The sequence below is a fragment of the Macrosteles quadrilineatus genome, unplaced genomic scaffold (genome assembly GCF_028750875.1).
Source record: "Macrosteles quadrilineatus isolate MER2022 unplaced genomic scaffold, UCM_ALF_1.0 Scaffold_1__1_contigs__length_201487025, whole genome shotgun sequence".
In the NCBI taxonomy this organism is placed as follows: Eukaryota; Metazoa; Arthropoda; class Insecta; order Hemiptera; family Cicadellidae; genus Macrosteles; species Macrosteles quadrilineatus.
Genome location: NW_026542594.1, coordinates 165,107,823 through 165,134,117, shown reverse-complemented (window position 1 = coordinate 165,134,117; position 26,295 = coordinate 165,107,823). Strand labels below are relative to the sequence as shown.

The following is a 26,295-nucleotide window of genomic DNA, read 5'->3' as shown; positions in this document are numbered from 1 at the left end:
ATATGCGTGTTACCTCCGTACCACTTCTCTGTGGTCTAAAAGCTTGACATTGTTAAAATAAAACGTAATTTTGTTAAAACATTGTACGTCATTTGCAAATGTTTATAATTTTATTTTGCTTTAACATCACAGTTGGAGCTTGGACCCCACAATCCGAGTCGACACGTCATCTGCCATCCTAGGTCAGCTGTTTATGTCCCTCTCTATCTTCGGGTGTCAGCAGAACTTTGTGCAAAGATATTGTAGTATGGAGACTCAGGGAAAAGTCACCAAGTAAGTTTGAATCAACAAGTGCAACAGAGGCTGATATTTTTGTGAATGAATTCCTATAACATTTTTAAGGCGCTGCAGGCCAAATCGTAGCAGCAAAATATTTTAAAGATTTATTTAAAGTAAGCTCTAGGTTCATTTTATACAATATTTGGGATTATTCAAATAAAATTCAAGCTATCTTTCATTTTACTTATGATTTTTTTTTTTCTTTGTTTTTGAGGTGAAAGTTTGTATTGGCCCTAGGTACATTTCACCATCTTGTGTGGCGTCTTCATAAAGTCTTCTATCTTTATATCACTTTACATCATTTTTCAAAACTTAAAATACAGTTATTAAAATAAGGTTTACCTAACAATTGTTTCAAGTTAAGTCTTTCTTCCTCCGTTTCATTTCTTGTACTGGGGCTGGGAGTTTTGGAATTCGGGTTATTGGATGGTTGAAAGTAGAGCCTTTCTAGATTTATGGCCGAGCAGATGCTTTGATCTCTGTGTAGTGTTGTCGGTTTGTTGAATTTTATGTTCTTCAGTTCTAGAACAAAGGCAATAAAAAAGGTAAATTATGATTCAAGTTCTTAAAACTGGGATAACACCTTTTATTGTTTTTGGAAGAAAAATTGCTAAAGAAAACTAACCATATATTTTGACTTTCCTGGCAATGAAGATTTTGTTGATTTGTCTACTTTACACATGACATGCATTAAACAATTTATTTAGTCCAAAATAACTTTAAACGATCAATTTCACCAAACAATCATCATTGGTATGGACTTTTGAATCTTTAGATATTTTATATAACTAGAGTTACATAGCTAAAGTTATTATTTTCTAACAAGTTGAAATTGTTTCACTAATCACTTCATTCTTGTTTCAGAACACTGCTAGGCAACATCCCCGTGATGACCTTCCTCTTCAGCATCAACTGGATTGTTGGGATGTGTGTGTTCGCCAACTACGCAGACTGCGATCCTCGTAAGCTCGGTTACATCTCAGACATTGACGAGATCCTTCCGTTCTACGTAGAAGACAAGTTCTACTTCCTTCCCGGCTTCCTCGGTTTGGTTATGGCTAGCTTGTTCAACGGAGCATTAAGGTATGAGATCAATTTTGTATATATTTGTTTTGTTTTATTTACTGGATAGTTCGATCACTAGAACATTACCTTGAAGGTTCCAACATAAATGTAACCGTGCCCAGAACTAGTTTAAGTATTGAGAAATACATTTATTCATTTCAGTTAGTATAAGTAGTAACTTAAATTTTAACCCAAATGGTCAAAAACCTAGTTTAATGATAATATAGATAAACTACCTGTTGTTGGATGTAACATTTTCTATTTATTTTCACAGCTTAATAATCTAAAATATTTTGAAAAATATTGAAAAAATCTACAAGTATGCATTTTATTTCAATAAATAGACATTTTAACATTACAGTACCGATATGGTTTTTTTTCTTTTTTTCAGTTTTATGGTTTCAAATCTTAATTCACTCTCCACCGTTTTGTGGGAAGACTTTTTTGCCCAGATTCCAATGTTCCAAGGATTCAAGGACAAGAAACAAGTGTACATCATCAAAATATTGGGTAAGCAAAACAACCATTTGTCTTTAAATATAACAATTTGTGTTGAATTTGACTCATACATAGTGTATGAGATTGATTCTTCCAAAGAAGGACTTTATTTGCCGTATGAACTCATCCCCGAATTTATAAACAAGGAAATTATAAAGAGGTAAACTATCTCTTAGGAAAAGTTCAGATTGAAGAAAAAAATCCCTAATCTTTACAGTTATCTGTTTGTACAATATAAGAATTAAATGTTCCATTACATTAAAAATCCTTCTAGAAAGAAATCCTCGTTTTCTTTGGTAGAAAGATTGTGCTTTGGCTTTATATTTTTTTTTATATATATTGACAATCTCTCACCGGCTAGCCACGCTCAAGACAACTCTAATGCAGTGTGGTACAGATTTAATCCTTGCTATTTATATTGTGTCGTAAAAGGGTGAAGGAAAAGACATTTTTCACGTCTCCTATTACAACTAAGAATAAGATATTGCCGCTGCAGTGAAGAAGTAGGGTGAAGAAGATGTGTGGTCAGGCTTTGGAGCCGGGTTTCCAACATGTGTAAATTGAGTGCACACATTAAACTCCTAAGATATGTAGGCAAATGTAAAAAAAATATTTAACAAGTTTCAAGCTAAATCCTCCTTGTAATTGAAACGCAAAAGTAGTTCACTGAAAACAGTGATTTTGTAGTTACATAAACCTGTATACTTTCCCAGTTAGTCAGTGTCAACTCATATCAGTGGTCTGAAAAACCAAATCAAACTTAATCTAAATAACGTAAAAAACCAGTGGTGGTCGTAAATCTTCCAGCATGGGAGTGCTCCCTATTGTCTATAATCTGACTTAAAGGATTAAAATATACAATTCTTGGAAAAACAAAAAACAGAGTGGAGGTGCTGTTCCCACGTATTCCAGCCCCACTACACAATTAAATAAAACTGAAGAATGTAAAGGAAAAAGTCCAAAAATTGGATTTTGATTATTATGCTTTTGTTTATCCCCAAACCTTCCTCGCGACAAAAATTGTAGTAGGCAAAACAGAAGCAGTGTTATAAAGTACCTAATCTTCCCCTTTTGTGTGCCAGGTGGTATTTGTGGGCTGCTGATTGTTGGAGTGGCGTACATCGTGGCTCACATGGCCGGAGTGATTGAGGCTGCTATGATGATGACATCAGCAACCTCTGGACCGCTACTTGGAGTCTTTATCATGGCGCTCTTCTTGCCAGCCAGCAACTGGAAGGTAAGTGACTGTTTTTCAACTTTAATGGGACTGTCCGTTAGGGGGAGAACTGATGACAAGGACTCAGTCTCTTCACTTCAACTCAAAATTTAACACTGGTAAAATGGCACCATTTGTTACAACTCACTAAATATTCATATTAATCATGGAGGGATAAGTGTTTGTCTTTTTAAAATAGGTTTTAGGTCATGTAAATGGTTAAAATCTCTTTGTAAGGTGACGTAACATACAAAAAAAAATATAGTTTTGTGCAATACAAACAATCTACTGCCCATAGTATTTAAACAAGTTAAATTTAAATAGCTTCATAGTAGTTGCCAAATTGGGTATCAGTTTTGCTACCCTCTTTCACCTTCAAACAATTGTAAATTTTAGTTGTGTCAATATTTTAGAAAACCTCCTCCTTGAACAATTCTACAGCATAATATTTTGTTCATTGTGTATCCCCTTATGAACCCTACTCATGTACTTGTTCAGGGAGCTGCAGTGGGGATGGTAGTGAGTCATGTCGTAGTGTTGTGGGTGGCCATCAATTCTCTCATGCTGCCCGACGACGTCAAGCCTCCTATACCCATGCTGCCTACCACAACCGAGGGATGTAACAATGCTACGTTCTCCTCACACATAGACCCTCCCATCTGGCTGGTACTGCGAAACCAGTCCTACTTCCCTACGGAGGAGAGCTATTGGGAGACCAGTGATGCGGAGGGAGGACCCGAGGTGCACCCTACCAATCAAGATGTGTAAGTATCTGAGAAATAGCTGGTGTACTTCTGTGATTGAGAATGGGTTGAACAGATAGGTCAGATAGTTCACATTATTACTTCATTATATTGAATTTTAGCCTCCTGATCACATTTAAATACTAAATAATTGGTGTAAATACCTGCATTTATGTGATCAATGTGTTGCTAAATTGCAACTGGTTTCGACTCACAAAGAAGTCATCGTTGGGCCAGTACAGCTGTCTTCTTGCTTCATTCGAAGGTCGTCAATTCATAATAAATAAATACATTTAACACGCACACGTACACGAACATAAAAACGTGTACATTTAGGGTTAAGAACTAAGGGTAATACTAGAATGGTAACGGGACACAACGTGATCAGGCGGGGGGTTATGTCTGTAGAATATGACAAAAGGGCACTACAGTCCCTTCCTACTCATAAAAAAAAAAATAAAAATAAATATTTTTTTGCTCTTGTTATGATAAAATATTTGGATATTTTATGTCATATGGAAATCTATTCGATTTTTGTAGGAAAAGTTAATCTAACTTATGAAAAAATTTAGTTCAGTCTTATGAAGACACAACAAAAGGTCGCGTAACACTCAAATTTTGTCTTCCTATTGGATTTCTTTAGTCGAAAAATGTGAGTTAAAATTCAAATCTGCTATTCATATACGGTATTTAAAATTTCACAGCTAATATAATGTATTAGAAACTAATCATTAACTCATTTTCAACACTGTGTTGTTGGGTAATGGAGTACTCTCGTTCTTTGACTACAATATACAATAATTTATTTGACCTCAGAAGGTAATTATAATAGAACAATGCCAAATAGTGCCAAGTGCTACATAATGTCCACAGGTTGCATGAAGGTTAGCCAAGCAGGTGAAACAATAATATTAATGAAGTTAGAATTAACTCTGTATTGTGGGAAGAGAAGTAATTCTGGCATTTTCTTTAGTCTCTCTAAATTTATTTACTTCATATAGTACACACATCCCCAAGAAATGAGTACTCTTCGCTCGATAAATAAAAGTTTAATACAACCCGATATCTTTTGTAACAATTCAGTTTGAAATTGGTTCATTGCTTGTCCCTTTGTGTCAAAGGAAAATTTGAGTTGGAAATGAGATGTTTCTTTGTTGTGTTGAACAAAAGGGGTGCAGGAACTACCACTAGTTAAAATTAAAATGTAAGCAATTCACATTTCATTATTAAAAATTGCAAGGACTTTTATAATTATTACTAATAAAGTCAGTTACTACTATAGATAAATATTTTGTTCCAGTGATGTGATGACATATCTGTACCAGATGACCTACATGTACTATGCTGTGTTTGGAACTGTCATCACAGTAGTGCTTGGTATGCTCATCAGCTATATAACAGGTACGAGTCATACATACAGTTATTATCATTTGACATAATAGAAGAAGTTTTAATTGTGATTTACCGATAGCATCTCTTAATTCGTAGCATTACCTTCACATTTGTCTAAAAACTTTTACAGAGAGAAAAAATTATTTGATGACTAACTTAAGCTTGTTACCTTACTAGCCAAAAATTATGGGTTGTAAGAGAATGTGTAGTGGGAGTGGGACGTAGTGGTTAGGCCCCATTTATGCACGAAGAGCGGGAGCGGTGGCGGTTTTCAACACCATTGAGTTAAATGAGACTGTTTATACACGAAGAGCGGGAACAGTAGCGGTTGTCCTCTCGCTGCGGTTGTTTGGGAGTGAGCGGTTTTCAACTACATTGAGTCAAATGAGACTATTTATGAACGGCAGGAGCGGGAGCGGCTGCAGACAGGATTGCCAACTTGGCCAACCTACCTACGCGCACGTGCATTGTCTTCTGGATTCGGTTAGAGGCTATTTGTTTACTTTGAGCTAGATAGTTAGAGTTGGCAAGAATGTGACCCCAATCTGTTCACCGTTGACCGATTGCTACCGCTATCACTTGAACAATATGGCAGAAATTTCACAGCAGGAGCGAGACCCCCTGCTCCCGCTCCTCGTGCATAAACTCAGCCTTAGGCATAAAACTTTACCCTAATGTTTGACAATCAGATTTTCATACTACTGTGAAATAACAGGGAAATAACAATTAAAGATACCCTTCAATCAACACAATTGTAACCTGGAGAAATATCTAGAATCAGAATAAAGTAGTTAAAACTGTCATATAGCATGAAATATCCCTTGCAACACAAGAACTGCTTATGAAGTCTTTTAAAAATAAAAATAAAAGCTTTCTTAAAGCACAAATTATTCCATGTGTAGATGAATTCCTAAATCGTGCAATCACACATCATGCTTAGATTTTTATATCTTCTAGAATTATATCTGATTTTAACCAAGATAAACGCCAACACAGTGCTAAAATTAATCTAATTGACTCTTATTAATAAGTAGGTAGTAACAGAAAAATATGCACAACAAAAGTATTACCTTTCTTTCTATACATATTTTTGAAGCTGACTTTACTTTGTCACAGCGTCCGATGATGACCAATACGACGAGACTTTGATTCACCCTATGGCACTCAAGATCAGTAACATGTTCCCTGGCAAGAGACGATGTTTCATCACGTCAGTACACGCAAACTCAGTGAACACCAGCAATGTAACTACCATCAGTGACAAGGTGCCGGAGAAATACTCAGGGGCGAACAGCGAAAACCTATGAGACTCCCTCGGAGATCCTCTCAAACTCAGCTGTGATATACGTTCTTAATACACGTCCATTAACGTTAGTTTAGCATTTAGCATTTCCAGGTCTGAACAGTGACTTAAGGTAGTGAATCTTTACTGGTGTACATAGTGTAAGGTGAGAAAATTGTGAACTGATACATTTTTATAAATGATGCTCGATTATTTCTCTAGTGTATATATTCTTCTTACTAAACATTAGACAGACATTGTATGCAAAGTTGAAATCCAGCACCTACTTCTTAGGGCATATTGTGATATTCCAGAGTCTAAAAATGTACAATTGCTTATTCAGACAAGTTTACTGTTCTAATTTTGGATACAGTTCCGCAGAGAACCTATTATATATTATCAGAAGATATATTACAGTAGACTCCCTCTTATCCGGACTCCTCGGGACAGAGGCCAGGCCGGATAACGGTTTTTCCGGTTAAACTGACATCCCCAGAATCTCGTTAAAACGGACCGTTTAAATGCATACTCTATACAGTATTTGACTTAAAATTAGGAGAGCATTGTATTTAGACACATAATCACTGGTGTCAAATCTTTCCCACGAGAACAGTGATTTCAGTACCGCCCATTTCCTGCCGATCTAGTCCGGTTAAACCAATGTGCTGATAAAAATTATCCGGATAAAGAGATGTCACTTCTACCGAGTGTAGTCCAGATTAACCGATGGTCGGTTAAAAAGTGTCCGGATAAGAGGGAGTCTACTGTAGTTTGATATAAAAATTCTGATCAAAATACTTCAATTGGTAAAAATCTGTAAATATTAATTTTCTTTTATGGGGCTTTGGAAGTAGAGTACAACCAGCCACCTTTTTACAGTGTGCCGTGCCGTTTAGGTTAGGTTATGTTGGTTCGGTAGGCTATATGACATTTATGAAAAAAGAAAGAGGAATGCAAACAAACAAATCTCTTCAACAAGTTACACAAAATATCAGCTTTTATTTACCTTGTTTATTATCATCATCATAAACTAAACTAAGCCAAACTGAACAAAACTAACCCAACCGCCGCAGCACAGTGTGAAAAAAGTCTTATGGAAAAACATTCAATCAATATCTATATAGTGAGAAGACTACATCTGAAACGATATAAATATCAAACTTATCTTTCATCCAAAAATATATCATAGGTTCTATGCGGAACTGAACTGATGAATACAAATCCTTTAAGAAGTGAAAGCTTATGGAGAAAAGTCAGACTGGAATTTTGGCGCCGAAATGAGCTTTGCGTGGCCAGGAAACTATCCAAAATTCAAATATATCCCGACTGAATTTTGAACAAAGACATTGCGCTTGTTAAAGGGTTTGTATTCTTTGACGGTACCCCAAATTTTAAGACTTACTTTGATCCTACAACTAGAATTGTTGCTTTTGAAGATAGATGAAAGATTCTTCCTTTTTTATATGTTATATTTAAGGAGACACGGGCCTATACTGGTCAAAAGGTTTACCTTATGTTTGAATTGAAATAAAATTTTAAAAATTAAGATTAGGACCCGTTTTTACTGTTTTACTTATATGAAACAGCAGAATTTGAAGGTTTTTTTTTAAATAATGAGTAATGAATTACTGAATCTCATAATTGAATACACGAATGTCTCATTGAATAAATAAATGTAAATAAATTAATAAATAATTTAAATACCATCAAATTTTAATTAAATATACATTTATGATTCTGTAATATAAAATACACAATAAGATGTCTAGGGGCTGAGATACTGTACATATGTTTTTGTAAATTTTATGTCTAAGTGATGCATGATATTGATTTTTTGTTGTTTGTCATGACATACAAAGTTTGTTGATATTTGTAATGCATGCTTATCTACAAATCATATTATGTTAAAGTGGTGCTTTAGAAGTTTAAGAGTTCAAATGACTATCTGAAAAAGGACTGCATACTTTTAAGAAGTTAGTTTTTATTTAGTTTTGGATGGAAATGAAGAAGTGGTGCTTATCTGACTAAAATAAGTTTTGAGAAACTCAGTTAATATGTGTTAATATTGCGCCATTTTCAGTATACTCTTACAAAAGGTAATGTGTGTTGTAATGTAAATAATTGTGGTCGTCTAGTAATTTTTGAATTTATTTAGTGTGACTTTGTGGGTATTTGATCTGTGCAACGGGATTAAAAAAACTTTACATGTATACTTTTCCTATCAATGGGTTCCAGGTCTTAATTGGAGTTAATAAACTTTGAGAGAGCAATTAGGAATTTAAATGTAAATATTACCTTGCTAGTGTCTAAACATAGTAATAACTCATTTATGTAAATAAACATAGGCCTACCAAAATATTGTATAGTAATAAAAAAGTTTGTTGTTTAGTGTGGATGAAATCCTGGTTTACAGTATTATTAAGTCAATAAAAAGTAATCATATAAAATATTATAAAAATTAAAAAAAAAAATTGTCTTGTTTGAATCATAAAATTTGGGCGACTCAAAAATATAAAATACAAGGCGAATATACCGGACATTCAATGCATTTTGTTCCTCATAGAAGACACAGAGCAAAGGAGTTACTTGCCATTTAGTTTTAAGTAAATGTATTTTTTTTAGTTTTAGGTTTGTTAATTTCTGATAGCATTAGGTATTGTCATTATTTTTAGAATATGTAAAGACATTTTGAATAAAAAATAATATTTATTTAGTAAAGTGCGGTGAATAATTTATTTTTAATTCCTGTTCATTTTATGAAACATGTGTAGGCCTAATGAAGAGAGCATGATTTTGCATGAGTGATTTGGAAGGTTGAGTTTATTGTCCAGCGACCCACTTGTGGAATGGTTAGCCAATACATACTGTTTCCTGATTGTTTCTGCCTGCTGTTTTAATTACTTTGATACAATCACATTACCAGATGGGTCAGCTCAGCAGACAAAGAAGTGATTACTTTTAAATTGATTATTTAAAAAAACAGTCATGATACGATTACATCAACAAAGATTTATTTGATTTACATACCTGCCAGTTAAGAGAGCTAGATTTTGTCTCAGTAACGATAGGACATAAATTGTTTTCTATTCCATCTTTAATTAAATTTCAAACCTTCAATGTTATACATAGACAACTTCAGTTAGTAGATTTGTTTGTAAAAAAAAGTTGGTGGGATGGTGTTGTAAACAAAAACCTGCTGCAATAATTGTCAAATGATCATCAATGGTAATTCTATTGGGTCTATTGTAAGATTTTATATCAATTTCACGTTTCCTGGATGGATTTCACAATCCGAAATGTAATTGATATAGACTATTACATTATCTACCACACGCTATCTTACTTGTAGTAGCTATAGCCAACTAACTCTCTAATATTAGTTATCTATAGCTATTACCAGGAAGCTCCTTGAATGCATTCAGTATTGACTTTAGGTACTATATGGTAGGACCTACATGGTGCCAGTTGATTCTTATTTTTCAGAGAAATTCTATACAAGACCCATTAACATAGTATAGTTTAGGTGTAATAATGCAATTTAACTAACATTTTAGTCTTGTGGTTATAAAAAAAACTATATTCAGTATAATCATACAATTCATAGCTATCACAAGCAATAATACAGTATAATATAATGCACTTCAAACTGACCTTAAAACTATACCAATAAATTCTCTGCTAGAGCCAATTGAAGTAAAAAGTTTTCAACAGCAGGTGAAAACTTTTTCACTCTTAAACTTTCCATTGAAACTGCCTTGTTCTCTCCATTTGTACTTTCTGTGGCGAGTGATCTGAAACAAAAAAGATAAATTAACACTCTAGAGAATATAAATATATTTGACGAGTTTTATGGGTTGTATGGAATTTGTTTAAGCAAATAAAGTTTTGCTAGCTTAACAGAGAAAGTTAAAGGCCAGGGCCTAAATATACAAATATACACAATAAAAGAACACAAATCATAACTGATATTTTGTCATGATGTCATGATGTACATGATGTGTGTGTGTCATGTCTTCTTCAGTGAGTAGGTGATTAATTAATTAGCTCCCTCGCAGCAAACGAAATGAGCATAGGGGGATCTAGGCCCCGAAATGTGGGGGGCTAAGTCGGACTGCCGGGGGGTCTGAGGGGTATGGAATACCCCTTAGTGTGGAGGGGGGCCGGGGGTTCTCCCTCGAAAATTTTTGAAAAAATATAAGCTCCAAAGACGTATTTTAGGCTATTTGGAAATCAACATAGAAGGAATTACGGGTTCAGTGAAAACGGTGAACATACTTGAAGGTCCTTGTATGCGGCTAATTAATAACGAATTCTATGCAAGAACTTCACCCTTAAACATTATGGAAAATAGCTGACATAAGGTAAAAGAAAGGAACAGACTGATCAAAACCCTAAATTTGTGTGTGTACTGTGTACCTAGGATCCTAAATGAATTGCTGATTTGTATCATATAACTCAGGTCTTCTCACAGACAAAATCAACAACTTTACTTTGTCTATTGAGAGCTCCAACACCTTTTTTTTTTGTAATGGTAACACGTTTTTTTCACCACATAAAAATGTTAATTTAGGGTGTCTAGTTTATTGCCATTTAAAAATTCAAGACTAATTCAAGACTTTTTAAAACTAATGCCAATTTTTTCAAGACTGGATTTTTCAACAATTAGTGATGTATTGATACCAAAATGTAGCGATTCTCAATTCTTGATACAAATGCAAATTTTTATAATTTAACCAATTTTTTTAATTCTACACCAAACCCTGTCTTTATGTCATAAAGTATTAATATGTAATGGGGTGTTTTTCAAGTAAAGAAAAAAATGTAGCAATAAAAAATTCTAACGAGGCAATTTGGATTTGTTGGATGATGAAAATATTCCATGACCATGATTTTAAGACATCATCATTAACTGCCTCGGACGTCATCGTCGCCGTTCGCGATCGCAGCAAAATTATGATCATTTCCCGCGGCCTTGTAGACATCATCATTGACTCCACAGCGTTGTCATCATCATTGAAACATCATCGGCGTCGCCTGCAATGATCGCGGCAAAATCATGAAAATTCCCGACTTTCATACCAGAATAAAGACTAAATCCCGACTTTTCAAGACCGATTTGGAATTCAATACTAATTCCCGACTTTTCAAGACCGATTTGGAATTCAATACTAATTCCCGACTTTTCCGTTTTCCCGACTACTAAGACACCCTATAAAAATAATAAATTTTGTTAAAAAATTCAAACTTTTAGATTGATATTAATTTTTTTTAATTAATTTTTTTAACTTAACCAAAAAGAATGTGAATACTCATAAAATTTAGCCCTCCTCCCCAGGCCCAAATTTCCAGTTTCCTGTTCCAGTTTTGGTTCACTGGAAATGAGGAAAACTTTACCAGTTCAAGAAGATTTTTTAACTGACTAGGAATTTTATATTTTAGAAGAATTAATTTATGAAAGGATAACTTAAAATTAAAAATGGCTTATTTTTTTTAATACGTATTTTTATTTGATTTTATTTGATTAGGTTGAAGAAAAATTAAATTTCTGAATTTCCCTTCAACAAGAAGAAGTCCTACATCAGGATGAAATATTAGTTTTACGTTTTGTTTTCTTTTATTGTGTTCTATTAGCCCCTAGACAGTTCTCTCTTAGTTACCAACTAAATAAATTTTTATTTATAATGTACATTCATATATCTTTGAAAGCTTAGGGTTAGTTTTTACAGACAAGAATCGTCAAAAAGTCTAAAATTGTTATGAACTCCATTTTTGAATGTAGTGTATTGTTACCTAAGCAGTAAGCAATACAGACGGCATTGTATTGTATTGTACCTGAGATGAGAGAGAAGGTCTTGTGTTTTATCAGCAACCTCCCTGACTATCTGAGCCTCGGTGATTCCTTCTCTGTCAGCCAGCTGGACTAGGAACAGAGCGATCTCCTTGTGAGCCTTGGTCATGGTCATGGACTCTACGAATACAATGGAAGTGTTCATACAAGTTGTCACACTTCATATAAGCTAACCATAATGTTGTTGAATAGTTAATAATTACACAGGAAATGGATCATTTTAAAATTTTATTTATTTACGTCAAAAATTGTTTGAAATCCATGTTTTAGCCCCTGAGCTGAGGTATAGTTAAAAATAGGTATTTACCTTTCTGTCTATAGCTTCATCTGTTGTAATCTTCGATTATAATGCTGAAATGGCCATAAAGAAGGTTACAACAGGTCGAGCTGTAGACAAAAAGGTAAACCTATTTTTACTAATCACTCTACAAGAATTTTAATTTTTAAGACTTTTAATATTATGGTAAATAATCCATACATACTATCAGGTAACCTTGTATTTAAAAAATATTTAAGGAGTTTTATTAGAAGACTTGTTAGTGTATGAAAGTAGGGATGGTCAAGTCTCGAAATTTCGGGAAATTTTCGGGAAATTTTAAATCTCGTTACACGAGACGAGATTTCTTTATGGCCGAGATTTTTATCGAGACGAGAATAAAAAAAAAAAAATTAAAAACGCCTGCAGAAAGTCAATGCAATACCCGCAATACAGGAGTGTGTTGTAGTTGCGTTTCCTTTGAGAAGGCGTTCTTATTTAATTAATTCTTCAAATGTAAATATTACTTTAATTATTTTAATAACATTTGAGAAGTTTTGCTAAGTGTTAGCAGTGTGAGGAATGTTTTATTACTATAAAAAAGTCAAAACAAGTAACTATTTTATAAAAATTAATATTTTATTTTATGATTTATTTTATTTTAGGATAAGTTGAACTCTATCCTAACTGATATCACTATGTTTCCTAATCGTAGGCATTTTTAATAAGTTAGGCGTGATTAATAAAAAAATGTTATGCTGATGTTTTTTAATAAAAGATTGTAAATATTCTTGCCTATTATCATTATTTTTGTATTTAAACAGTCATCTAACAATGTTACAAAATCATGTAAAAATTCCGAACATGCATTTCCCGTTGTGTATGAGAAGGGAAATCCCGTCTCGATCTCGTCTCGAAATTTTATGAGAAATAAAAAATCTCGTCTCGTCTCGAACTAAAAATCCAATCTCGTCCATCCCTATATGAAAGATATAAGAGATGTCTATCACAGACAAGCAATTATTTTATTGCAATTTTACATTGAAAACCACTATTTTTTTATTTTTTTATTATTATTTGGAAACACGGAACAAGGAGTTGATTTTCTGAAACAATTAGAGATTAGGGGTTTCTGGATAACTGTTGAATTTGGATAAATTGTAATTTACAATAAAAACTAGATACGATATTTTGACTTTAATAGATAAAATTAAAATTTATTGTTACATGTATGCTATAAGTTACTAATTTTGTCTACTGCAACTGTCGCAAAATATGTGAGCAGATATTGTGGTCTCGTCAACAGAAACCCTTCAGCATATCTTGTGGTTGCGGTCTCATCAAAACTATAGTGATCGTCTCATGCAATTGCAGTAACACTTATGAGCATATGTTTATGGTCTTGTCAAATCCAGTGATTTTCTCCTGCAATCACGCTAACACCCGTGAGCATATCTTGCAGTCTTGTCAACACCGGTGATCGACTCCAGCAATCCCGGTAACACTTGTGATCATATCTGTGATCTTGTATACACCATTGAACCACATTCTGATGACTGACTTTTGATAATCTACGCTCCACTATGACAACCATTGAAAAAATATCTTGTGTTGGAAATGTTCTTATTTAGGAGTTTACTAATTAACACTCAATTTGCATTTTAAAGTTCCTCAATTGTATGAAAGAAATGGAATAGCTGAAAGTATCAACAACCTTTGACTATTAATGCCAACAACGTACAGACTAACCTTTGGCATGTGGAGCTATGGTGATCTCGCGAGCTGGTAAGTTGACCAACACATCAAACAGATCCACCCTGGATAGTATCCTGCTATCTCCACACCCGACAATGCTGCTTTGGCTGTTCTGTGCAGGGAAATGTGTTTATTACAAGTACGCCTATGTTATAAAATCGTGTTTCTTCTTTCATTCTAAATAATCAACATTAAAAAAAATAACCACTGATCATATGAATGCAATTAAATGTGTAAAAGGAAGACAATAGGCTCTTATAAGTCCAGATCTAAAAACTATTTTGACTATGGAAAATCAGGACAGAGTAAGGATTTCTTTCACAGTTGTTTATGTCCAATTGACAGAGTCTGTTCAGTGTGATGATGGATGAATTTGACTTTTGAAATGTTTTGTAGGCCTACTTTGCTTTAAGAATTGCTTTTAAGAAACTATTATCATTGACTAGTGATGTGTCAAAACAAAACCAAATCTCAAATCTGAAAACCCAGGAAAAGTTTCCGTTTTGAGATTCGATTACCGACTTTTAACATTCAAAAGTTTCAGAATTGAAGATTTTTGAAGTTTTATTTTTGAAACTTCCATTATTATTTTTTTAAACACTGTTTCCACACAAGCTGGTAGCAATTCTGAAGTTCAAACAGCATCTTAAATACTAAATACTGGATCGACATACAATTCAGTTTCAAATTGATATTTAGGCTACTAAACACAAATAAATATTGACCACTAAAAGTTCTAATTACTGTAATTTACTGTAATACTCATCTTTGTGTTGGTGTCAGGAGTTTAATTTATGTTGTTTTTATGTTGGTTGTTAATAAAAAAAACTGTGTTGTTTTGGGTTTTAAGATTATCAGTCACATATTTATGTTATTATGTCAGGGTCAGGAGTCGATCTCTTTCAGTTTTGACTGCATAAAAAATTTTATTATTATCTGTATTTTGTTGTTGTAATCTTGTCCTTTGTAACCAGGTAAGTGAAAAAATTTTGCGTTTGGGTTTTGAGATTCAATTTTTTTAAGTTTCGGTTTCGGTTTTGAATTTCAAAATTTTTGGTTTTGTTTTGACCATCACTACCATTGACTATTAGATACTGAAATAGGCATTCCATCTATATGGAAAATTAGTCACCTATTTTTGGTCAGAAAAGATGATGTGGCCAGTTGAATAATGCACTAGGATTCTAAAATTCTATTGCCTACCTAATTTTTTGTTGCTGGCATACTTGACGTGTCATAACAGTTGCTTTAGCTCCAAATAAGTCGTTTCATAAGATTGATTTCTTAAAAAACTTCAGAAATTCAACAGAAATCAGTAATTTGGATCAGCACAATCTGTTGGTGGCTTACATCAACTACGACAATTTTGATTTAAAAACTTGCAACAACATTAACATTAGGATGGGATGTCTAGTAGTGTCAATGGTCAAAGCTATTATCATGCATGCAACTATTTAATCTATACAATTCTGCTTGTTGACTATTGAAGTAATTTGTAATTTAAAACTGACTGTAATTTGGTCCAACTCGTCGTTGCATAAGTCCACCCAAGGGTAAAGGTTCTCCGCCTCGGGTCTATGAGCCATCAGAGCAGGGAAAGTACGAACCCACTGAAACGAGCACAAAACCCTAACTTTCACACAAACAAAACATATTTAATATAAACCAATGATAATCCAGCCATAACTGTCATAGCTGTAGCAGTTAATCACACCGAATATTTGTATGTGTTTAGGAGTATTTGTGTGAGAAATTAATTTATTCATGACAATCACAAGTGTTTGGAAGAATTAAGAAGACCAACGATTTGACAATGAGGTAACAGGCCTTGACACTAAAGTCATTTAGAAAAAAATACAGGGTTGACTGCGGTAAAAGATGCTTAACCTATTTATTTCATCTACTGTACAACTAATGTGGGAGGGTAGCTCATATCTTAACTTTTTATTATGTTTACTACCTCGCTAATACAAGTATTTTAGTAGTAACATGAGGTTTAGATTGTGTAATAGGAGCATCGATTATGTGAAACTCGTATAGTGGTATATGTTACCTTGTTACTGTCCAGAACGATCCTTTGTAGTTTGTTATGACTACAGATGTTTTGTGCTTTGGATTGAGCACATCATCAGGTCTGAGAAATATAGTCATTAAATATTCCTTGTGGTTGAGTTTGTCAAAAGTTTGATAGTATATAAATAACATGACATATAACACAAAAACACGAAACGGAACATTTAGCACTGGTCGACCAGACGGTTACGAAACACGTGGTATGGCACCAGTTGAGGGCAAGTCACATTTGGACAATCTCCACCATGAGGAATATTTAATGACTGCTTAGTTGACATTTTTCAGACCTGATGATGTGCTCCATCCGAAGCACAAAACAGCTGTAGTCATAACGAAGTACAAAGGACCGTTTTTGACAGTAACAAGGTAACATAAACCACTATACATTACTTCAGACGATCCAGAGGCCATTCCATCATGATATGTGACACAATTGGGGACGGGGTATTCGGATAACTGAATTTTTGGATAGTTAGGCTATTGATGGGAAAACTGATATAGGGCTACATTATTTTAACATTTAGCCTAACGATTACATTTTAATTAATTTTTACAGGTATATTTTCCTGGTTTATCCCATTGACACACAAAACATTTTGCCATACCTAGGCCTACAGTTTTCTTTCTAATGTCAGATTTATCACATTTGGAAATCCATCTCGAGCTTAACTCAATCTATTTGCACCTTTTTTTTTATCAGGTCCAGTATATCTATGGGTGTTTTGGCAGCTTTATGAGGTTAACATTTAGACAATAAATTTAGTTAGAACTAGAACTAATCAACACAGAATAACATATTAACAGACACTGACAAGTAGGGCCTACCCAGAGGCAACTATTAGGAAATTGCTTGCAAGTCATAGCAAACAAAAATGTATTCAAAATCCTGATTAGACACCTTCCAAGCAATGTTCGCTTGATAAATTTTATGACTGGTGGTTAGTATGATTTAGATTTTTTACTACTTCCTTCCTTCCCATTAACTAACCTTACAGATGACTGGGCTTTGGATAATCGACATTTAACTGTATATTAGTCAATAATAAATTATAAGTCATGGTAATATTACACGTCACGTAATTGATACAAGGGAAAATATTTTTTGCTTTATGACTGATTTTTTGTAGCTTCATAAATAAATACAGAAACTTACTAATCTATACGGTCCCAGTATATAAGTGTGAGTTCACTAAACCATACTTAAGGTTCTCAGACAAAATCTATTTTATATGGTTTTGAAGTTAGTTAAATATTATTGTGAATTTCAGGTCCTATGAGATGTTAGAGATTAGTAAAGCTAATGGTACTTTAGTTTAATTTTACTATAATAAAAATTTAATTTGGAACATTCTAACTATTGGCAAAACGCAAAACATAAGTATATTTTTAACAACAATAATATTAAGGATGAATTAATTACTATTATTTCAAATAGTACATTTTATCACTAGGAGCGAAAGTGGCCCTTTTACGATTAAGTTCTTACCATCAAAAAGACACTTTCGCTCAGTGTGAAAAAACAGAAATGTTCATCATATTGTGGAAATAACCAAAATTAGACCAAATAATTTGAGGTTATACAAAGTCGTCATCAATGTTTACATTCTGATGTTTACAAACATAGCTTAAAATATCTTGTAATTATCAGCGCTTTCAAACAAATTGTAAGGTTGGCGAACTGAAAAATTCACCATATGTTTTTTTTCTGTTCCCTGTTTAAAGTTACCAGAAAACGATTAATTTGCAGACAATTTTCAGAACTAAAAACGGATGTGTTCCGGACATTATGATGAAAATTAAATGTTTTATTCAAACCAATTACCTTGAGTAACTGGGGCAAGCTATGATGATAGATGACCAAACGTTTCTTCAATAACAATGCTGTGTAAATAATAATTGTCTGCAGTTCAAACAGCTTTATTAGTTCTGAAACAAAATTTAAATAAAACCAAACAGATTTTACAATTATTAGATCCATGTTCAGTAAATTACAATTTCTTCAATGAGTATTTAGGTTTTCTGCTTGCAAGGAGCACTAAGAATTAGTTTTACCATCTCTGATGCAATCGATGGTATGGAAAATTGTATAAGGGTATAACCATTTGGCTTATTGAATCCACTGCTTATACAACTCCAAAAGTAAACTACTTCTTCCCCTCTTAAACACCAATGATGAAAGTTTATTCCTTGGATTTATTAACTATGACTTTTAAGAAAGAACCTCAAAATGTTTTTCCGATCATACCTTTCAACATAGTAACATTGTTCTGTAGGGCGTTCCTTTCAAAATCTTTAGTGAAATACGTTCCATTCTCTTCAGTAGTACATGCTCCTCTTGTCATGACTGACAAAATCAGCTTCAAAAGCATGACAGGGTTTCCTGTTAGAGAAAAACTAATGTTAAAGTGGTTATTAATTAATAATTATTTTTCATAACGTCTTTATTATATTTCAGTTGTCACTAAAATCGCATTTACACGCTCATCCAGGCCAGTGTAGGCAAGTTACCCACAAAAAACACAAACTGAGACCAGTATCCTGCCTGCCTATACTAGCCCGTTCTTGTTCATCGGGCTTTGGGATTTTAATAAATGGTTCTGGCTATAGAAACAGCTGGTCTTAGCAGTATCAAAGCTAAAACTAAACTAGATATCTCACTCCATTACAACACAGAGAAAAAGGTACAAAAGAAACATTCAATCGTACACTTAAGTGGTGTCTAGGGCTGGTGCTGGTGGCTAGAGCAAAGTCCACCCTATGCCCCCCTCACCCTTATGTAGCCTACTACAACGCTCACGGTGGAGGAAGAAACTGTGCCCTGTGCCATAGGAATTTCCGCACAGTGCTTGTGGATTTTTGTAGATTTATAGATCAAGTGTAAAGCCTTTGAACACTTTGACATAGGAATTTTATGATGTCTTTACCAATGTTTGTTAAGTTATTTGTTACCTATGGCACACTTGTCAAACTGTCTTGAATGTTTAATGAAGAGAGAGGAACGATTGGTAATTTCTGTTCCTCATTGATTATTCTGAACAAAATATTTTACACTGACCTGTTTTACAGTAGCTTTTGCTTAAAATACGGCAGAGAGTTTCATATTTTTCAGGATTGAAATCACGAGACCAAAGAACAAGAGCAAACTGCTTTACCTGCAACAAAACAGTGTGTTAAGTTACCAGATTTAGGTTATTTTCAACTAAAATTTGACAAAAATACATAGGCCTAAGTGTTTTAGCGAATTTTCCATATGGGGAATAAGTATTACCGTAGTACTCATGGTAAGACCTGGACCCGGGACCGATTTAATTTTTCATTTTGAGGTCCCTAGAGGCCAAAAACACCATCCCTTCAATGTGTCCGGTAGCGCGATAACTCGAGCAAAAATGATCCGATTTTGATGAAATTTGGTACAAACGTGTAAACCTACGTTTATTCGAACGAGTTTGCGATCCAGCATAATCGGACCATGGGAATGGGGGTTTATGGATGGTTTTTATGGGGTAAAAATGGGGTTTTCCCATTGTTGACCCTAAAAACAAAAAATTTTGCAATTTCTTTTTAAACTATTTTGTAGAGCTTTAAAAAAAAAATAAATAATTTAGTATATTGAAGCGCTGTTGTATGCCTAACGGTCACGGAGAAAATTCAAAAATAGTGTAATTAAAAATTCCTATGTTATTCTTATGGAGAAAATTAAAATTGTTGTAGTTTACTTGTTTATGGATTATATTGATAAAATTTGGCAAATTTGTTTATTTCATTCTATACTATTGATGTATGGTCAAAAAAATACTTTACCTTCCCTCTAGCAGCAAACCAAAGCGCAATCGTTAAATCTAATGTTAGGCCTATTTAAATAGGGAAAGGGAATACTTAAATATGTCTTATTTATGGAAATATTTTAATAAAAATGTAATCAGCAGAGACAAGTTGAAATCCGCTTAGTCTGCAGGTTTGCTGCGGTGGGGGTATTATTATTATTATTTTTTTAATAGACCTAACTCAAAATAAAGTATGGAAGGTGTCTTACACCATAAAACCAGTACCGGATACCTATGCTTGTTACGTATTTGATGAAGGGATCGGACAGCACTCTATCATAGGTAACAGTAGTCTCACAGTCACAGATTAGTGAATGCTTAATAATTGCTCACTAGAACTGACCAAGATGGCATTTTAAACCCTCAATGCATAGTGCTACTTCTTGATCCAGGGGGATGTCTTGGACCCTTAGACAATTAGACAAATTCACTTTTCAAATATCCCTAGAGTGAAATACGGTATTCTTTTTTTTTTTAAATTTTCATGCGTCAGATCAACAACATTTGGCCATTGATGAGATTTAGTAACATAGTCTAATACACTAATAACTGGGCTGCAGTTCTGCAGAGAACCTGCGATATATTATCAGATTAAATATCATCTTGAAAAATATTACCTTAAATATAGGCCTACCTTTTGATTACTTAGTAACATCACATAGGCAAACACATTTACTTACCCCAGGTAAATTGTCTGATTCAAAGACTTCAGTACAGTTTATATAAAACCAGTGACTCCTGTATCTTCCATAAAGAAATGGATGACCAAGATCAAAACTACATTTTCTAAGAATTAACGATTTTTGTTCATTTGTTACTGAAGGATATGTCCAAGCCCATAACACATCATTGTTACAGTCCTTTTCTAAAAATAAAGAAAATAGTGGTTCAGTAAATCAATAACATAACCTAAATTAATTTTTTTTTTAAGAGAATCTAGGCGTTTATATATAAATACAGTAGAGTCCCGCAAAGTCGGCGTAATGTGGACTGGAAGGGTGCCGAGTTTGTGAAATGCCGGGTTATCGGGAACTAGGGTTAAAAATAAAAACAATAAAATGTTTAAGCCTTTTACCTGCCTTGTTTATTTATATTTATAATACAAGTCAGTATTAAGTCATCAGATATAGTACAACAAATCCTTTTTACGAGTTACGAATGATATGACTTGAGCTGGCTTGAGTCCATGTTGAACTCGGACTCAAAAAATCACTAATTTTCTGAGCTAGGTAATGGCCGAGTTATCCAGACTGCCGGGTTATCGAGTGCCAAGTTTGCGGGACTCTACTGTAACATGTAACGTACCGTACCTACTCCATAAAAAAGTATTATAAGGATAGAAGGCGCAATTTACCATAATCAGTTAAAGGCCTAAGTATGGATTATTTTTAATAAACATTGTTAACTTAATTTTTTTTCTCTAAATGATAATATTCTAACTAAGTTAGAACATCATACATTAGTGGCTAGATCCCATTTCATGTTGTATCTTTAAAAAATTTTCCCAAACAATGACAGGTCAAATATTATACTATTTTGGACAGTACTATTGGTTGGAAAATGTTAATGATTTTAATTTCCTTTACTCACATAAAGGCCCTCAGACTAAGTAAGAGCAGTGAATGTGTAAGTGTATTTTACCTGTTAACCCTTCACGGACGGGTGACGGATATATCCGCCTAAGTCTTTGGCGATAATGTACGGGTGGCGGATATATCCGGTTTTTGATCTTCCAGACGGGAAGCAGATATGGGCCACCTTCTCTTCAGACAGACTGGCAGGTGCTTGAGCAGTAACCAGATGTTTCGCGGTACCAAGGCGCCACTTTCCTGCTCTCTCCATGGCTGCCCTCTCTCCCGCGCCTCCCCCTCTCCCGCGCACCACCCACCTCTCCTACGCTCCCCTCTCGACATTTGGCGCTCAACACTACGATGTAGTAACACTTCGGCCCAGTAACATTTCGGCCAAACTCAAATTTCTTAGAAAAACAGTATCACTTCGTCCCACTCGCTTTTACAGATGATTAAATAAGCTAATGAAGTAACATTTCGGCCCGACGAAAAATTGACAAGGGTTGAGGAACGCAGTTCAAGTAGTAAGAGGTACATGACCTGTATACTTTGCAACCACTCTCTGGTGGAATGTCGCCCAACCGTCACCCTTTACATCCTCTGACCTCACATGACGGAGAATCGGTGGAATCTTACCTAACCTAACCTAACCTGACCTAATATTTTGTTGGGACTAAGTGTTACTAGTGGGCAGGTAGAGAGTTGGACCGTAGGCCACATCTGAGGGTTTCTGGCCGAAATGTTACTGGGCCGAAGTGTTACTTGGGCCGAAGTGTTACGACACGCAACACTACGTTGTCGTTCTTTATTTATTGCCTAACGTTGTCATGGTCATATCTTCAAAGACAGGTGGCGGATATATCCGCTGCTTTTCTACTCATCTGCAGACGGGTAGCGGATATATACGCATTGTTAAAAACGAGTAGGCTAAAAAATTATTTTGACAGTATGAAGTGTTCAATTGTGTTTATTTTAACTTATGTATATTTGTATAACAAAACACAAATAAGGTAAGTTAATTTTTATTTTTTCCTATACTTTTTTCCTGCTCTATGTCACTATTTTGCCCGTCCGGGAAGGGTTAAGTTAAGTATTAAAATAACTTAAGTTAGTCCTAAGTGGTTAACAATAATTAACTTAAGTAAATACCCCTAACGGATATTAATATTCAGCACATGATCAGCAGAGGAGGTTAAGACATCGTGCACAGTGTATCCACACGTAATGTGTAACTAATCCAAGATGAAAATCCCACTTTTGGGTCGAGCACATCCCATTTGTATACCGCTGTAGTATGATAAAAATCCCATTTGATCCAGCATGAATTAAGAAGGTAATCTTGATCCATCCCGAGTGATCTTTTTGACGTAAAATGTCAACATAGCACGTTAAACATTGCTGTCGTACTAGACCTAAGGCCCTATTCAATTAAGTTAATTGGGGATTGATCAGATTGTATAAAATTATCTTATTACCGGGTAACAGCACTATGGCATGAAGCATCTTGGCAACGGCAAGTGGAAACTCCAGTCTAATGTAGGCCTATTATTTGAAACAGATTGAAAACTACCAGTAGCCAACAATCAAAATAAGACCGACTATGACGGCAAGGTATAAATAATCAGCAGACAGGTAGTATATCATGTAGTAGGCCTACATTATTGTCTTGTTTAAGTTAGTGTTAAATTTAAGTTTTATTTATGTGATACAACCCACCCAATTGTTTAAAAAATCAAGTTTTGTTTAACAGGTGATCAACAAGTGTCTGTAAACCAGTCTAGGATTGAAATAACAGATAGATTAAGGTAAGTTACTCTAACATTTGATCAAATAAGTTGAGTTATTTACAATGCAAATCCTTACCAACAATGTTGCATGATAACATTTCCATTTCAACAACGGTATTCTGTAGGAAAATTGTTAAATTGGAGTTGCACCCACCCAACCCAATGTCTGAGTGATGAGATACCTAACCTCACTTTAGTTATTCCTAATTGTGTCTATGATTTCTTACTACATTAACCCAATTATTTTGATGTAGCCTATATTACATATCCACAAAAACTTTTGGTCTAAAAACTATAGAAGTGTAATTTAATTTGAAGCAAAGGAATAGGAATTTAACTAAGTTGTTATAGTAAGTCAACAACTAGCACCATAATCAACAAATCAATTGGCATTGGCATTTTAGCAATCACTTCACTTTGGCAATGACACTGAAAGCACTGACTAGTGACTGACAGCTGACGCTGACAGCGAGTAGCGCAGCGACAGCACGAGCAGACACCATTGGTCAGACTCAGACATTAGAAAGCCAGCCCCCCAGCCAGCTGGAGCTGGAGCAAACAAATTTGACAGTTCCTGGCAAACAAACAGTGATGCCACTCAACTAATAACCTGACATTGATTATAGAAAACTCTCATCCCACAGCTGACTTTGGATATTGCATTTTAAATTGGTCGTCTCATACAATTGTACCTCGGAAAATTCAAAAATGCTGACTTATGACAAATCTTAAGGTGTGTTTTCCTCCAACTTCAGTAACCGCGCTGCGTGCTACGCGATTAATCTAAATAACGCAGCGTGGCCAGGAACAGCGTGATTAAAATTTTACGCTGCGCAAAAGTGTTTTCTTAGAAATCCAGCAATGCGTTGCGTAAAAAGCAGATTCGCGGTTTCCACAGTAGCGTTCTGCTATGGATTGGAGAAAGAAGAGTCTCATACATAAATAAATGAGAAATAAATGTGGTGACTCATACATGTATGTGAAGTTGGCCTATCCAAAAAACCTACCCACAATTATTAGTTCCATTTGTTAGCTCCGTGTTAGTTCTCCATAGTTCCATTTAAAATAGGCATTTGTTAGTTAGTTCGTTCGTTAGACGGAACTATTGGGAACTAAACTTGTAACTAACGATTCACACCGTTTTAAACCCAATTTAGGGCATGGGTAGGCTAGCGTAAAGTTAGCCCGCCCCAAGGCCACACACATAGTTTTTTCACACCCAAGGATTGTGCCGGTTACATAGTGTAACATGTTAACTGAACAAAATTAAATTAAAATAAAATAATATTAAATTACGTTAAATTGAAAATTTTGGATATGATCTTTAGTTTAAATATTTAATGTATTAAATAAAAGAAACGTCTTAGGTACAACACTTTAAAAATATATTTACACTTATACTGTTTTCAAGACTGTAAATATACATGAACTTGGTAAAAGTTTATCGATTTCGAATGCTCACACCAAATGATCACCAAATGGTCACACAGTCAATTAAAAAACTGTCATCATCAACAGTGAACTTGGTAATATCACTAAACTTATCGTTTTCTCCATATGTCCAATGTAAACAATGGCCCAGTTCGGCAGCGAGCTTCGCAACTGACTGCTCTCGAGGCAGTGGTCCCAATCACGCTGCGCGCTGCGCACTGCGCAGTTGGCGACTAGTCGCGCACCGCGCCACTAGGAAAACAGTCTCATTAGTTTAAAAGGGATCGGTGGTTCCGGCAACCGCGGAGCACGAAGGACGCAGCGTAACAGGCTTAATCGCGTCGCTAGGAAAACGCCGCTTTACGCTATCTAAGGATGAATAAGCAATAAAGCGGTTACAACGAAAATTGTATGACAAAATGTAAAATTATAATTTTTAAATATATTTTGATTTGTGGAGTCACTTGAGTGCGTTTGTGTCTCTTGTTTGTTATAATTTTTATTTACGGTACTGACTGATCTGCATAAGGTAAAACAAAACATATACTCCCTTTTGTAGCTTTATTAACTTCAATGTCACCAAATAGCATATTAACAGGTAGTTAACATTACTCTCTGTATCTGTTATCTGTTGTCTGTATCTCTCTCAGATGACCTATTACACCACTCTTACTGTTACTGTTATCAATAATTTAATTAATTGTTTGAGTCAGGAACTCTCATTTTGGGTGTGTACCGTCGTACCGAATTCAAAATTATAGTTATGGAGTGGCAAGAACATTCCAGATGCATGGTCTGGTCACGTGCGTCCTTAATATTTGGGGCGCGACGCAAAAGCCAATGATGTGACGCAGCCGGGGACATACTAAACTATTTGGAGAATCTTCGCGGGTCGGAAGGTACTTATAGAAGATTCTACAGCCCCTGCTATATTAGGACCCTCTTGAGACGCTCGGAGTCAGATTCGGATGCCAGTTTGAGTCATTAGCAGAGCTTAGAGGCAATGTCTCAGTGTGAGAGTCAGAGTTAGTCAGTGCATTATAAGTGTAAGAGTCCGGGCCCCCTATTTTCCTGATTTAGTGTCCAGCCAACCTCCGTGCCGTTTTGTTACACATTCAAAACAAATATCATAGTTTAATAAATTCTCGTGCTCACAGTTGCAATTTTATTCTTTGTTAAAAATTCTAAGTGAACTGGAAAACCATGCTTATTTTCGAGTTTGACAGATTACATGAACAGAAAAGATTTTAAATTTGAACGGGCCGGGCCTCCTTC

General features: G+C 34.7%; 2 protein-coding genes across 5 annotated transcripts in view; one reads left to right on the top strand and one right to left on the bottom strand.

The window, feature by feature from the left end:
• LOC128988961 (sodium-coupled monocarboxylate transporter 1) overlaps positions 1-9,193 on the top strand; it is a 47,982-nt gene extending 38,789 nt beyond the window's left edge. For all 3 annotated transcript variants that reach the window (XM_054410772.1, XM_054410781.1, XM_054410791.1), the window contains exons 6-12: positions 133-273; positions 1,144-1,362; positions 1,736-1,854; positions 2,925-3,079; positions 3,557-3,822; positions 5,102-5,202; positions 6,310-9,193. In XM_054410772.1, coding sequence (XP_054266747.1) covers positions 133-273; positions 1,144-1,362; positions 1,736-1,854; positions 2,925-3,079; positions 3,557-3,822; positions 5,102-5,202; positions 6,310-6,500 — 1,192 coding nt within the window. In that variant the 3' untranslated portion in view covers positions 6,501-9,193. The remainder of the gene's footprint in view (positions 1-132; positions 274-1,143; positions 1,363-1,735; positions 1,855-2,924; positions 3,080-3,556; positions 3,823-5,101; positions 5,203-6,309) is intronic.
• Positions 9,194-9,708: 515 nt separating this feature from the next.
• On the bottom strand, positions 9,709-23,958 carry LOC128988977 (putative DENN domain-containing protein 10 B). Of its 2 annotated transcripts, none has more exons than XM_054410815.1 (9): positions 23,278-23,353; positions 20,912-21,096; positions 19,463-19,559; positions 18,653-18,787; positions 18,230-18,333; positions 15,846-15,944; positions 14,329-14,446; positions 12,308-12,443; positions 9,709-10,266 (listed from the first exon to the last, which is right to left on the bottom strand). In XM_054410815.1, exons 1-9 carry the CDS (start codon positions 23,303-23,305, stop codon positions 10,134-10,136), a joined length of 1,035 nt encoding a protein of 344 aa, XP_054266790.1. In that variant the 5' UTR covers positions 23,306-23,353; the 3' UTR covers positions 9,709-10,133. The 2 variants fall into 2 exon arrangements, with proteins under 2 accessions (XP_054266790.1, XP_054266779.1); XM_054410804.1 differs by lacking the exon at positions 23,278-23,353 and adding an exon at positions 23,666-23,958 and having other exon boundaries at positions 9,711-10,266.
• Positions 23,959-26,295: the final 2,337 nt, after the last annotated feature.

Bases quoted from the DNA above. Each gene is read 5' to 3' on its own strand.
- LOC128988977 (XM_054410804.1), bottom strand. From the start codon at position 23,693: ATGGAAATGTTATCATGCAACATTGTTG. The intron at 15,945-18,229 runs GTAATTGGTTTG...TGCTCGTTTCAG, and splicing joins GCTTGCCCCAGTTACTCAAG to TGGGTTCGTACTTTCCCTGC. The intron at 12,444-14,328 runs GTTAGTCTGTAC...TTGTATTCGTAG, and splicing joins CATAGCTCCACATGCCAAAG to AGTCCATGACCATGACCAAG.